This window comes from Coccidioides immitis (assembly GCF_000149335.2).
Source record: "Coccidioides immitis RS genomic scaffold supercont3.6, whole genome shotgun sequence".
NCBI classification, from domain to species: domain Eukaryota; kingdom Fungi; phylum Ascomycota; class Eurotiomycetes; order Onygenales; family Onygenaceae; genus Coccidioides; species Coccidioides immitis.
Genome location: NW_004504312.1, coordinates 1,031,279 through 1,045,487, shown reverse-complemented (window position 1 = coordinate 1,045,487; position 14,209 = coordinate 1,031,279). Strand labels below are relative to the sequence as shown.

Sequence of the window (14,209 nt, the reverse complement as noted above, 5' to 3'; positions counted from 1 at the left end):
ACAGCTACCTGGGCTGCGAGTAGGCTGGAGACAATCCTGAGTAACTAAAAGGTATTCGGAGAGATGATATCAATCATGATCATAAACGACTGTAGCGACGAATCATATCCCTCCACACCAGACCCCATGCTGTGGGCATTTGTAGCTCTCTCGGTTATAATCGGATGTTGCCAGCTTTGCCGAAAGACAAGTTGGTTAATGGAGCACTCCAGCCTTTCCCCAAAAAGAAACATCTCCCTTGCTCATACATGCTGCTTTATGGCGAAAGTGACCGCACTTTCCAGCACAGCGGATCAACGAGTTTCTTGGCTCGACCCATGGATCATATTTGATAAGCAAGACCAATTGCACAAGCGACTGTGCTAGTATTGGAATTCAAACTGCCACTCGACATGTAACGGAGAGGGCTTTGCCCAGAGGTATTCCACAATGCGATCCAAGTCAAGGAAAAAAAAGGTTGCTAGAGTGAAACTGTCCACTCGGAAAATACACTTGTCGTAACTCTTTTTCCCGGGACTTGAATCCTTGCACGCTGTCTTTATCGGCAGCCAGTTAATATCTGTAAAAGATACCGATCTTGCCGAGCGGCTCTGTCAGCTAATAAGGTCGCCGCAAGTGTCCCTGCACATCCTTCGTTTGCATCTAAGCCACCGATTGCCGAATGTCTTGAAATCGTCAAAGCTGGTGTATGAGCGTTGTAGAGTTATACTGCTTCCCGGGTCCAACCCACGATTTGGAAATTCTTCCCGACACTGGGGGTTGAAAGCTGACAGTGGTTGCTTCTTGTCCCTCCAACCCCAGTGCCAGATTGGAAGACAACTCGATCGCATTACAGCAGCTCTCGTGCCCTAGCCACGGGAAGACATCCTCTTTGGACCTAAGGGTCTACGATTCCTCCTTTTTTTTTTTTTTTTTTTTTTTTTTTTTTTGGTGATGGGCGTTGACTCTCAGACCTCTTGGTCTTGAATGCAGTCATGTGCGGGTAACCAGCCATCGTTTGCGACGTGTCCATCTGTAATCCCGTGGTCTGGATGAGTAAGATCGAAGCAATGCGAATTCAACTCGCAGCATTGTCTTTTGGTGCTGTAAATTGCATGGGAAAGCGATAACATCCAAATGTTCGAAAATCCAAGGAGATGTTCTTGGACCAGCATAGCATTAAAACAGCAAAGCATGTGTATAAATCCTGCGATGAATATCCAGTTGTTCCAAAAAGGAAAGACTTTGTCGTGTGTTGTTGCAACTTTCCCTTTCCCCGCATGATTTCCATGGTCACGGGCTGAGCGTTATGAAGATGGGGAAACACTGAGCGTTTCGGGGGAAAGAGAATGGGCGAGACAAAGTTGTGTTCTCGAGTTCAACCCCGGAGGTTTTGGAAGGGGATTTTTCTGGAAGGCTCACCGCATGTTTGAATTCCGCAGAGTCATATTTGAAATCCGAGCTACTCGAGCGAATCCCGTATTCTTTGGTTGATCTTCAAGTATGATCGGAGTTTGAATCCAATGTTGATACGGCGGCGATCGTCATCACTGCCCTCGCATGTGTCGTTCGGCAGGACGTTCCGCATTAAGGTTCCCAGAGCCGGACTAGAGGTCAGAAGAGCGAATCAAAGTGCAAGAGAATGTCGACGGCGTCTGTGCAGGGCACGGGTATGCGACCGTTGAGCATGAAACAGGGTCTGGCCAGACACCATCTCAGTGAACAGTCACAGTCGTGCACACGTTGCATGGCATCGCCCATTTCCCACTTGAACCCAAAACAATAAGCAATCCTTTCAAGGTTGTTGGGAGCTTTTCCGTCATGACGATCGTGTTTCCCTCACACTGGCGTAAGGACCCTCCCCCAGTAAGCACCACCGAAGGTGTTCAGGGACGGATTCCGAGCGATTGCTCGCATTTGGTATCACTAATGTTGCTCTCTGCCTCGATGTTGACTCTCTTTATAGGCAGGAGGCCGGCGTCCTTAACGACGGTTCAACCGAGGTTGGACTGGGCAATCGCTTCTCTTGGGCAGATGGGTTATATTTAGCATATGACGTTGAGCTTCCACTCTCTCGTATCGGCAATCACAAGCTGCGCGGATTTGAGGGAAGGGAATGAGAGTTGCTCGTGGACGGGGTGTGTTCCTCTTTGTGCTCCAAGGGTAGAGAGAGCTGCAGTCACTCAAAATCTAGCAATGTTCCCTCCTCAGCACCGGCAGCGCATCGATCAGTCGATCAACTATATGTAGAGGAAACCAGCAACTCCGGAGCAAAATAGCCCAATCAAAGGGATTCACCCCGACATCGGGGCGCATCACGGTGCTGAATAATGGGCAAGTTATCGCTGTGGCCCAGACTAGCGCATCCAGAGAATACCTCACCTTGGAGAGGATTCTCGTGAGCATCAAGGCGAGTCCCTGCGATCCCCACAGGCTTATCTTGAAAGTCACGACAGCAGTGGAGCGAGCCCGAATCAAATTCATTCTAGAAGTAGCCGTATCGGGCTAGCACAGAATGCCTTAGCGCGCAGAATGTCAAAGGGCGTGAGGCGGGTGGGGTTTCGCACACCAAAGTAGCCAACCAGGTCTCTGTGACGTAAGCCGGCCGCAAACTCAATTCCGCCGCTCGTCATTATCTAATCGGCTTTTCCCCACCGGTCCGCTGCCCACCACCGCACCTGGGACTCCCCGGCAGCGAGCCACCCCACGTCAATCCGGCGACCGTCCTCCTCGCGAATCAGCGCGTGTCACGCGCTCCGGGAGTAAGTGCGTGCGTGTCGCAGCAAACACGAGAATGACCCAGAGTCTCAGGTGGAAGACAATTCCGTCGAGCTTCCCGCGCATCGCCTTGCCGTAGCTACCGCCACGCTCATGGCTTCCCAGATACCGGGGGGGGTCGTCAGCTGCATCAGGCTGGGCTGCTTGGGATCTGGCGTCGGGGAGGCATAGCCCTGATAGGAGGCCTCGAATCTCTCTGCCTGAATTTTCCTGCGCTTTGGGGTTAGTCCCTTAAAGCCGACTTGGCCGGGATACATGGGCGGGTGGTTCCGTGGGCTCGAGAAAGTCAACCGGCTCCGCCATCGACAAGGTTTGTTGGCTGCGACCAGTAACCACCTGCGCACATGACAGACAATATCAGCTTGCCCGATACTTGGTGCTTTGTTGATGCAGTTTGCTCTTAGCGGCGCTGCTCTTGCAGGAGCAACCGCCAGGGGACTCTGGCATCCCATCACCCTCTGGTTGGAACGAGCCCCAATTCCCCAATATTTAGGCTATGGGGAAAGCGGAGATTCATAAGAGAAGCCAAGCGACTGAAAAAGAAAGCTAGTCGGTGACTCAAAGAGGTCCTTGCTCGCCCTCTTCATGTTTCTTTCTCTTTTCTCATTCATTTTGTCATCGTTCTCGTTTCAATCTCATGCCTTTACCTTTTTTTTTTACATCCGCCATTTCCACATTCAAGAAGTGACGTGTAGCCGAAAGGACTTCCCCGTCCATTGGTTGCAATTGCTGACATATCTCCGTGGCCCTCCAAGCTCGAGTCATCTCGGCCTAGCCAATCCCATCTGGGACCTTGGACGGAAGAAAGTATATAAAACTTCCACCCCGGTGCCATGGAATACTTTGATTTTGACCAAGCGGCCCGTGATATCGATACGGCTTCCAACTGTCCGGAGATCGACCACCAGGATTTTGATGCTTTGATGAATGATGATAACGTCGTTGTCTCTGCCACCGATGCCCTAAACGACGTCGCTGAGGGTGAAAAAGGATGGGAGCCTTCGTTTAAGTTAGGCGGACCTTGGCCCATGTATCGAGCTCCAGAACCGTGTTTCTTCTGTCGTTCTATGGGCTTGGACTGCTTTGTGGCTCAGAGAGGTGTGTTGCAGAACAGGTGCACCTGTTGCATTGCGCTATATCGACAGTGCAGCTTTACCAACGCCGAGCCGCAACAAAAGTGCTTGGAGACATTACACGTGGTGGGAGAGGACTCTTATGTTCCAACCGGAAGCTTAACAGGGAAGAGAGCTTTGAAATCATATCGTGGACCATCCACAGGCACATTACTCGAAGAGCCAGAGCAAAGGGGGAGAAAAAGTGGTGCCAGATTCCCAAAGGAAGCCGTCCGAGTGCTAAAGTCGTGGCTATCGGAACACACCGCTCATCCGTACCCAACGGATGAAGAAAAAGACGCCCTGAAAGCGAAAACTGGTCTGAGACGAAGCCAAATCAGCAATTGGCTTGCGAATGCTCGTCGCCGCGGGAAAGTCCGACCTTCCCCACGTCATCCTTCTCCTCACCCTACCGGCGTTCCAATTCCGGGTAAGGAGCTTCCTCCTGGCGTTGATTTCGCAGACCTGAACCCTTTGGAGCGATGGAAGCATTCTCCACCTGAAAACGAAGCTGCTTCAGCCCGTGATATTATCCAAGCCATGGCTACTGCTCCCTTCCATCCCAACGGTTCGAATGACACCTCGGGCCCTGTGCGATCAAATTCCCGAAGAACTGGATCCAGCAATGGTGATTCAAGCTTTTCCAACGTCCGGCCTGCGGGATCTTGGAGCAGCTATAGTTTGGATACGACTCAATCTAGTGTTTCCGATATGTCTTTTGCTTCTGTTTTCTCTCATCGCTCATCACGTGCCTCTTTCGGCTCGATGGACACGAGAGAGCGCCGACGCCGCCGGCACAAATCCGCAATTGGCCAAAACCCTTTCCAGAAATCTCGCGCCGCGCGCATATACCAGTGCACCTTTTGCACTGATTCTTTCGCCACGAAGTATGACTGGCAACGCCATGAGAAATCTTTGCATCTTGCCCTGGACAAATGGACCTGTGCACCCCAAGGTGGGGTGATATTGGAAAATGGCGAATCCGTATGTGCATTCTGCCGATACCTGAACCCAGACGAAACTCATTTAGAGTCGCACAATTATACCACTTGTCAAGAGAAGTCTATACAGGAGCGAACATTTTACCGCAAGGACCACCTTAACCAGCACCTGCGCCTCATGCATAATGTAAAGCTCGGGTCTTGGATGGACCAGTGGAAGAGTGCTACAACTGAGGTTAAGTCTCGTTGTGGCTTCTGCTCGGCTACCTTTACCACGTGGAAAGATCGCGTTGACCATCTTGCGGCGCATTTCAAAGCTGGAGCGGAAATGCGACAATGGAAAGGGGACTGGGGCTTCGAATCTTGTATCCAGCGTTGCGTCGAGAACTCCATGCCCCCTTATCTTATTGGTGAGGAACGTAACACTCTCAACCCATGGGTCGCCCAAGTACCCAGTCTATCTGCTGCAAAGAAGCCCAATGCGTCCACTGCAGGAACCTCCGCGGCACAGATTCCTGTTCCGACTGATGCTAGTTGTTTCAAGCGATTGGAAGTCGAACTCTCGGCATATATTGGCCGCCTGGCAGCTCAAGGTACCGTGCCAACCGACGCAATGATACAGGCAGAAGCGCGTAATACCATATATGGAAGTGATGACCCATGGAATCAGACTTGTGCTGATAACCCGACGTGGCTGGCTCTTCTGAAGCGTGATACCGGCATCTATGATCTACCGGGAACCCAAAACATTCAACTAGATGACTTAGGCATGCAACCACCCTTCGCTGCAAACGGAGGTCTTCGTCAGGCCCCGAAACACTCTTTGAGAACTACTCCGCCTTGCAGCGGTTCTTCGGGGTTCCAGAGCCCAGCATTACCCAGCTCAGGATTCCATTCTTCTGGACCTAGCCATAGAGGCAGCCATGCAGGCAGCTTGGCTGGCAGTGTTGATTTCTCAGCTGGAGGCCTCGGTCAAGGGAGCTTGGGAGGTTTGCCAAGTTCCACACTGGGTGGCACTCTTTCTTCCTCGGCACCAGTCTCCATGGACAATGACCCTTTCATACAAATGGGTTTCGATGCAGACTTTCTTCAGCGTCTAGATGATGATTATGAAGACATCGGTCATGATTTGGATGATCTACACCTCGAAAAGTTTGGGCTGGGGGATTCGGCTGGTTTTCATGATCTTGGGTTTAATGATACGACTTTCAACATGACTGCGACCTCCGCACCGGACCAGAATCCACTTGCATCTAAATTACCAACCTCTATGTCTTATGAAGCACGATATCAGAATGTATTCGATCACTCGGTAGCGTTTTCTGAGCCTAGGGCATCGGAGTTCCGGGACTTTGGGCGCTAAAAAAAAAAAAAAAAAAAACAATACAAGACCCACTGCGACAAGCCATCCTATAATATAATGAAGAAGATAAATTCTAGATTTGGTATAGCGGTCACGATACCCGTTTGCAGTGTTGGATTGAAGCTGGGGAGTTGATACATGGGCTTTTGATTTTTTGTGGCAGCTTGAAATCCATGCTTGGCTTCAACATCGCGTGGATTGCAAAGCATTAGGTAATAACATGTCATGAAATAGTTAGTTATTTCAGAAAAAAAAGAGTTGGTTAAGAATCAATAAAGAAAAGAAAAAAAGGCAAAATGGTTTCATCTATCAGTTTTTGCTTTAGTCTTTGCTTTGCTTGAGTTCTATACCCCTTTCTTTCAGTCATGCCTGGGAAAGGGGAGCATAAAACTCCTTTCTAACAGGAGCTGTTTTTGGTGCGTTTTGGCAATGATACTACTTTGGGATGGAAATGTAATGATAAATGGAAGCAATGGTAGGGATGTCACGGCTATCACTTCCGTCATTATTCACATGTGCCGAATCTCTGAGGAGTGATTCCACACAATTATTCCGTAGAGTGGAAGATTTCTGGTTTATTCAGCTGCCCTTTTCGCGGCCAACGGCTATCTCGACACCGACTAAGTTTGCGTAGGCTCTACCTATCTCACTGACTTCATCTCCAGTAATATCGCTACTGATTGACAGCGATGCTTTACCACCGGAATCCACCGTGGCAAAAAAATGATACGATTATCCTTTGGCCATGAAGGCCGGAGAGGATACTAGCTTACCGTACAAAGTAGTTTACAAAAATGGTCGCACGAATACTTTATACTCAGCCTTAACTCCTACTTCGCTGAAGTTCATCGAAGTTTATCACGAAGGCACGTATGTCACGAAATGCCAAAGCGGATAACTCCATGGCCTCCCACAGATGCAATTGTCTGCCCGGACGTTCCTTGAAGTGGTAAAATGGGAGGAAACATCTGCCCGAACCGACTCTCTCTGCCTGCTAGACGCGCTTACGGAGCTACACCCGTAGGAAGTCACAAAATGAAACACCCGCGACAGTTCATAGTCCAGCTTGCAATGGCACAAAGCCTCTTCGGATACTTAGCAGTCACCCATGTACCCCTTATGTTAGAGCTGTGCAGAATAATTAACGTTCAAAAATCTTCAGGATGCGAGCTTCTCGACAAAGCACGGAGAGCCGGAAACCTAGAGCAGATGCATATTTCACCCGTCTCGGCATATATCAGAGGGGTCGAGAACCTCCTTGACGGGCTTCCGGCAAACATAACAGCCGACGAAGTCAGGTTCATTCAAATGAAGCTCCCTGAGAAGTTAAGAGATCCGCCAGACAAAATGGAAGCAACTCGTGTACGGGATGGCCTCGCAACAAACAACGGCCATGGTGTCCGGGAGGATGGTCGTCACTGCAAGTCACCGTCAGCATATTCGGCAATGATTCATCAGATCGTCACTTTGACTATCATTTGGTTTTGCTGCCTCATGTCAGGTCTCTTTGCGCTTGGTTTCGTCAGTCGCAGATTGCGAAGCAGGCGGTCAAAGCCATGCTAACTGCGAGTGCGGTCGTCACGGCAAAGCTGCGAGAAGGACTGGAGTTTGTGGGATCTAAACTGGCGAAGACGGGCCTCTTCGAAGCATTAGTCAATATGTGAATGTCATGATGCGCTGTAGTGCTAAGTGGGGATACCTGAAAGTGTGATAGAAGTGTTTTTCATTCTCTCAGTGAAATCAGTCATTGAAGATAACTATCTGGTCTGGCGGAGTTGGCGTTTGCAATGAGTAGTAATAGCAAGATGTGAAATCAGGAAAAGGATAATATTTATTGGTTAATTTCAGGGAGCTTTGTTTGCTGTTTGAGTATGAGCCAGTACGGAGTAATGTACGGAGTATATAAATATTTAAAATGCTCCGTACTGACTTGGCGACTATGGCTGTTGTAGAAGCTCCAAGCCAGGGGTTTCCACGAACCAAAACGGGTCCCAACACTCAAATAACCAGCAAAGGACAATGTCGAGCTTCAGGCTCCCCAACATCCCTTCTCTCCGCGCACAACAGCTCCATCTTGAATTGTGAGTCCATCGCTAATCCATGATCTTTTCGTTAAGTTCGATCATCTACAGCTGCTAACTCCTGCAACAGTGCAAGTCTGCAGGCGGCTCCTCCGAAGGGTGTCTATGTAACGATATCTCCGACAGACCCTACTCTCTGGTCGGGAGTGTTGTTTGTCCAGAATGGTAATAAAGTGACTTCAATTTCTACATCTTCTTTGAATTTAAAAGGTGCTAACCACTAGTTACTGTCGGCCAGGCCCCTATGCCTCTGCCATACTCCGCTTCCAAATCCGATTCCCACCAACCTATCCTGATCTTCCCCCGCTCGTGACTTTCAATACAGACATTTTCCATCCACTCGTAGTTCCATTAACAACATACACTTTTACAACTGGCTCTTCAGATACAGACACTGTGAGTGCAACGGACGATGAGCGATTGCCCCCGGGCGGGTTCAGTCTGCGACATGGATTCCCGCATTGGTTCGGAAGGGCCAAAAGGAGTGCTGTGAATTCCGCAGCTTCGTCTAGGAATACCAGCGGTAACGCATCTACAACTACACAGGATGTTGATAAAGACGGCCATCAGTTGAAACAGAGTCGGCCATTGAGTCCAAATGCCGATGCTGAATCTGAGACCGCTAGTGAGGCTCTTCTATCGGCACCAGTTCCACAAGTCGGTGAAATTCGCAAAAGCCCGGTTCCCGCGGGTGAGATTTATCAGCATGGGGAAATGGATGTTCCGGTTGTCGCGCTGTTGGACTACATACGGTCAACGTTTGACAGTGAGGAGATACTTGACTCCATCTCGCTGGAAGCCGCAGGTAACCCCGGAGCCTGGCACGCATGGCGAACTCACCGTCGCACTGTTAAAAGCAGGGGAGGTGGGCCCAGAACTGGAGAAGAAAGCCGCTCGGGTGCATTAAACCTAGATCTCAAACCGAGAAAGGGAACCCCGCAATCTCGACCGCCTGGGGAATGGAATTGGGCGGGAGTGTGGGAGAAGAGGGTCCAGAACGGAATCCAGAATAGCTATCTAGAGTCCGTTCTATTTGGAAGCTCACCGCGGAATACAGCAGATAACTGGGTACGCCATTTACACCCCCCACCCCCCGCGGGACTTCATTTTCTCAGGGCCTTTTGACTGTGTTGATTACTAACTTCACTCTCCTCAGATTCGATTTCAGAAGCTCGATAACGACGTATTAACGAAACTCAAGGAGGAAATGATTGGCCCAGCTACTAATTGATATATGACCAATATAGTCACAGAGCCGGAGCTTTCGGCGCTATACCTTCGCTATTCAGCTTGACACGCCGGTGTGGTTTGGTATGCTTTTTTTGGACGTCAATGCCTGTTGATTTCAGCCGCATATACCCATTGTAGCTTCCAAATTTTCCCCATTAGCCGAGTGAGAACCGTGGTTGTTCCTGCCGTTCTCCTTTCCAAGTTCGCGATGATTTTGTGTCTCAAAAACAAGACCGTGCTGTGCTCCGATTCCAGCTGCCTGTGGTTTAGTTCCCTGAGACATCGCTTGATAGATTCGCGCCGACATGCCCAGCAGCGAAACGCGCAGGACACTTATCTTGATTGCCCTGATCCTTGTACCTATCTTCCTGCTGTTCACCATTCTGGCCATCGCCCTTGCGTGTGCTGAGTATTGGAGTCTTCGTAACCAGCGTCGTTGTATTCGTGGACGAGGAAGAAAAACGCACAAAAGAAGCCGTTCAGATCCCTCTTGGTACTTTTCTTCGTCTAAAGGCTCTGATTCCAGTGGGGGGGATACAGAGATGTACAAAAAAGCCACCGAGAGAGAGCACGTGTGAAACGGGTGCTCGTCAGTTATCTACATTGTTTGTTTATTGATAGATATCAATGAGATATGGAGTATCGCGAAGGAAACCGGCATGTTCCCACCCCTAAACCCTTACGGATCCTTAAGACGCGTCCAAGAGAAGACCAAGGCCTAAGCTCTTCAGTTAACCTTAACTCTCCAATTCCTATACCGCGAAGACGCTCGTCATATGCTATTCCTGGTTCGTCCTTTTCTGATATTTCTCCGTTGCCACGGCTGGAAAAGGAAAACCGCAAATCACAACCACCAAGGCAGAAGCAAAGATATTGGCGCTCGCCTTTGAGGACGCCATCAACTAGCGGCAATTTCTCTCACTTGATACACTCATCAGTATGGTCCCTACATTTACCCATTCCCGTGTTTTATGCCAATGAATGCTCTGGCTTCGACTGATTCTAATGAGAGACTTTTCTATAGGAAAATAAGAAGCAACGTGACGTCCTTACCAGTGGGAACCATCGATATCCCGTTCTGATGTCTAGGAATGGCTTTCTTTCTCGCGTTACTCAGGTATTTGATTTCAGGAGCCGCCACCCCGGCAGCAATGCGATTAGTTCTGATACTATATCCACGCTTCCTCAACCTTTAACATATTCCAAGAAGTCCATTATTGATGCGAAAAGGGATAATACATCGGGGGATAATCCTCCGTTGAAAGAAGCAGAGGAAAGACAGAATAGGCAATATACCCCGCGTCTACTGACCGAGCAGCTACGTATTCCCAGGGCTCGCGGGAATTGCAAGGGACGGTCGCCGTGCAATGCTTCTATCACAACTGCCCTGGTAGAGTTGACTGCAGATGCTCTTAGAACGCACGCCGGGAAGGAATTGTCCACATGGCTATCAATAGACATCTTCGCACGAGTCGATGATTTGGAAAGCAATTTAGACGACCAATGCTACGCTGATATTCCCCTAGATGTTATGATTGTCGTTGATAATTCGTATGTGTTTTATTGAGAATCTCCGAAGCTCATCTAACTTTATCATAGTGCGAGAGTAGCGCCGGATATTCTAAAAGGAGCTTCTCGAACCGCGTTCCACGTTGCATCGTCGTTGGATATGCTAATTGACCGAGCCGCAATTGGCTGCATATCGCCCGACGGTCAGGAAAATTTTAACCTTATGTTGCCCCTGGGGACACACAGCCTGGATGTGGTTCGAAACGTATCTCGAGCTTTGTCATCGTTTCAGCTTCTTTACGATCTAGATCAGTCGCGGCTCTCGGGAGCGCTGAAAGAAGCCTCTGACTTGCTGATCCAACATTCGGCTAAGTCCGCTCTTTGCCATCTGTTTTTCATCACTACTCGCTCGAAAATATCTATTCCGGGTGTCTGGGACGAACGCCTGCGATTTCATACCATATCTCCAGAAAATTCCGTTACGATAAACGCTCCCACTATGGTGGGTGGTTGGCACTTATCCGCGAGTTTGGATCACGATGCGGTCGAATCTGCTTTAAGGTCAAACCTGAAGTTGCTGATCAGACATCTTCGTACGGGAATCGATTCTGGTGTACTTTCTAACCTCTCCATTAAACTTTCTGCCGCCAAAGAGTATGAACTGATCGCTCTTCTTGGGGATACAAAACGCAAATTCCTAAGGCCAGGCGAGTCTTGGACCATGTTAGCTAAAGTTAGGGAGCGTGGAAAGGTTGAAAATGTCGACCAAGCCAGTTCTCTCTACTCTACAAGCCCAGATTCCCTTTTGATAAAGGATTCAATGAACACTGAGGAACTTGACGATATGATTAACCAACTGCACGGAATGCTCGAACCAAGTGCCAGAGACACTGAAGCCCGTACCATTGTCACCGCAATTGTTGAATACGGCAATCCCTGTTTGCCTAACACCACAAGTCTTAGATCGGAAGGGAGATGCGAACTAGGTTGGATTGGTGTTCCAATTCTGGCAGATGGGATGTCGAATGCGAGATACAGACAGGTCAATGCTACAAGCTGCCAAGGTCAAACTACAGGACATGGAACTCACGAGGCAAGCATTGTTAAAGCCCGTTCGGATTCATGGGGTCTTGGTGTCAAGTTAATAGAATTTGATAACCACGACCTTGAGGATCAGCAACCAACAAAACCCGATGCCACTGCACCTTGCTTCGATCCTTATATTTGATTTTAGCTCAAAGGATGAGATGCAAGCATGCGTTATTACTTCTTGGTAGTTGGATGGGGTGGTGTTTCTAGCAATTCTAGTGTTTCAATTTGTTTTGCAGAGCGGGGGCTCGGGGGTCACCATGCAGATTTACTACGATCTGGACATCAACGATTTGACAGAGTGCCCTTATGCACCTGCCAGATGTCAGTACGATTTTGTTGGTGTGTTCTAGATGGAATTGGGAGAAGTTTTGAAAATGTCATTTGGTCATTAGCTATGTCATTAAGTCATGTCTATCATGAATACAGCAAACAGAATATAAAAGGGTACTCCTGAAAACCATATTTCAAATCATATGGAGCAGTTTGGAATTCATTCCCAAATTGGCTCTCCATTATCATCAAAAGCAGCCCATTGGAAAAATGCACATGTTTTTTTTCCTGGAGCGTAGCCAGCATAGCACATCCACATATATCTGCCCCGATTTTCTTTTTTTTTCTGGACACATCGAAGGACGCATGGCATGCCACACCGGCAACGAGGGGTGTTCTTGGGATGCAAAGAGGCCCGATACCAGCGATATGTGACATTTATCCTTTTATTCCTGGAAACAGGGTGGGGAGAAATCGTCTGTGAGGGAGCAATGCTGTGTTTCCACTCTTCTTGCATTTCAGCATGCATGACAAGGAGGGAATTGTGCGGTAGGTGGATAGAGATCTGTCCTTGTATATCTGCACGGGAGGTTGGGTGAGTATCTGACGACGACGATGAACCGTCAACATTTGCTTCATCGGGAGGAACCATCTTTCGCACTCGGAACTCCCTGGCAACCCCCAAACTCAGGCTGGCGATGACAGCACGGGGTCCAAGATAGGTCAGTTCGTCTGAGTGGTATCCGACGCTTTCGGATGGGCCATCGTAACAGTTCACGAAGGCAGCGTTGGGAACCCACTCCAGTGGTGACTGGTACTGTAGTTTCTTCCCATTTGGGTAATGGTCTCGAATACGTTTTTGGATTTCCTCGTTCACTGCTTTTTGCACACTTTTAGAGATCCTACGTAATTCTGGAGTTAGCTGCCTCACATCGGTGCGGTAGTTGCCGTTGTATGCGTATTCGGACTTTTGCTGGTGCTGTTCTTCGGAACTTGAGACGTAGAATCCTGTGCTGTGTGGGCTTTCAACAACATTCTCGAAGAGCTGGAACCGTTGGCGGGAGAATGTTTCGGATTCGTATAGGAGCTCTTTAAGCAGAGAAGTTGCATCTTCGGCGGACAGAAAATTGTGGATTATGGTGCAGGGCGTGTGTTTTGAGATGTCTTGGGGAGAGAAGAGATGAAGTGTTTGTCCTCTTTTGGTCACGGTCTTCGAGGACGCAGCTGGGCCATCTGATGCCATTCCATATGAAGACAGGGAGCTTTGGATTCCGAGATTCCCATTGATCGACCGCTTGATCTTCTTTCGGGATGATAATTCTGCGTTCACAGCAGAGCAAGTTAAAGGGATGGAACCATCGTTTGCAATTAGGAGGTCCAATAAGATGTCCTGGGATATATCTGCATATAGGGACGCTAATGTTGCCAGTTTGACATCTGTAGACTCTTCATCGTCTTCCATTCCACCTCGCGTCTCTTTTGTCTTGACCTCCACCTCCGCCTTACGTTCGCCGGAATTCGCGGCCGGTGGAGAGAGGGATGGGGCGTGAGAGAATAAATCCCGTGGGCGTTTTCGAAGGAGATACTTATCCATGATCGTCACCCGGTGCAGCCTCTGCGCGGTGCCATGATCATCGGGGATGTCGGCCGCCAGGCTGAGAGCCAAGACTCCCAGACGCGAACCTCGTCGTCGCGATAATTTAGTAGTTAACCATACCCCGTTTAGTTAACCAAATCAAGTAACCTTCTCGCGATCTCACGTGACTAAGACGGATTTCCAAGCTGGGTACTCCGTACTTGGGCATGCCATGATGATCTCGGCTGCATCATCTGTCGAATAACGCGCAGACAAAG

General features: G+C 49.1%; 7 protein-coding genes across 7 annotated transcripts; 5 read left to right on the top strand and 2 right to left on the bottom strand.

Moving 5' to 3' along the window:
• Nucleotides 1-362: 362 nt before the first annotated feature.
• Nucleotides 363-994, bottom strand: CIMG_13700 (uncharacterized protein; the record flags this gene model as incomplete). Its single annotated transcript, XM_004446280.1, has 3 exons — nt 363-590; nt 727-877; nt 954-994. The coding sequence occupies 3 exons, from the start codon at nt 992-994 to the stop codon at nt 363-365; spliced, it is 420 nt and encodes a 139-aa protein (XP_004446337.1).
• A 627-nt stretch (nt 995-1,621) lies between these two features.
• CIMG_11096 (uncharacterized protein) lies at nt 1,622-2,099 on the top strand (the record flags this gene model as incomplete). Its single annotated transcript, XM_012358235.1, has 3 exons — nt 1,622-1,649; nt 1,712-1,845; nt 1,950-2,099. 3 exons carry the CDS (start codon nt 1,622-1,624, stop codon nt 2,097-2,099), a joined length of 312 nt encoding a protein of 103 aa, XP_012213658.1.
• A 1,491-nt stretch (nt 2,100-3,590) lies between these two features.
• CIMG_03328 (homeobox and C2H2 transcription factor) lies at nt 3,591-6,173 on the top strand (the record flags this gene model as incomplete). The annotated part of the gene is made up of 1 exon (XM_001243886.1): nt 3,591-6,173. The coding sequence occupies one exon, from the start codon at nt 3,591-3,593 to the stop codon at nt 6,171-6,173; it is 2,583 nt and encodes an 860-aa protein (XP_001243887.1).
• A 1,035-nt stretch (nt 6,174-7,208) lies between these two features.
• Nucleotides 7,209-7,837, top strand: CIMG_11094 (uncharacterized protein; the record flags this gene model as incomplete). Its single annotated transcript, XM_012358234.1, has 2 exons — nt 7,209-7,603; nt 7,675-7,837. The coding sequence occupies 2 exons, from the start codon at nt 7,209-7,211 to the stop codon at nt 7,835-7,837; spliced, it is 558 nt and encodes a 185-aa protein (XP_012213657.1).
• A 354-nt stretch (nt 7,838-8,191) lies between these two features.
• On the top strand, nt 8,192-10,138 carry CIMG_11093 (ubiquitin-conjugating enzyme; the record flags this gene model as incomplete). The annotated part of the gene is made up of 4 exons (XM_012358233.1): nt 8,192-8,254; nt 8,325-8,419; nt 8,493-9,322; nt 9,411-10,138. Coding segments are annotated over 4 exons (1,063 nt in total), but the record flags the coding sequence as incomplete, so codon positions are not given.
• CIMG_11092 (uncharacterized protein) lies at nt 10,119-12,542 on the top strand (the record flags this gene model as incomplete). Its single annotated transcript, XM_012358232.1, has 3 exons — nt 10,119-10,421; nt 10,509-11,035; nt 11,084-12,542. The coding sequence occupies 3 exons, from the start codon at nt 10,119-10,121 to the stop codon at nt 12,219-12,221; spliced, it is 1,968 nt and encodes a 655-aa protein (XP_012213655.1). The 3' UTR covers nt 12,222-12,542.
• On the bottom strand, nt 12,448-14,165 carry CIMG_03326 (GRF zinc finger domain-containing protein; the record flags this gene model as incomplete). Its single annotated transcript, XM_001243884.2, has 2 exons — nt 12,448-14,010; nt 14,116-14,165. 2 exons carry the CDS (start codon nt 14,163-14,165, stop codon nt 12,576-12,578), a joined length of 1,485 nt encoding a protein of 494 aa, XP_001243885.2. The 3' UTR covers nt 12,448-12,575.
• Between the last annotated feature and the right edge of the window lie 44 nt (nt 14,166-14,209).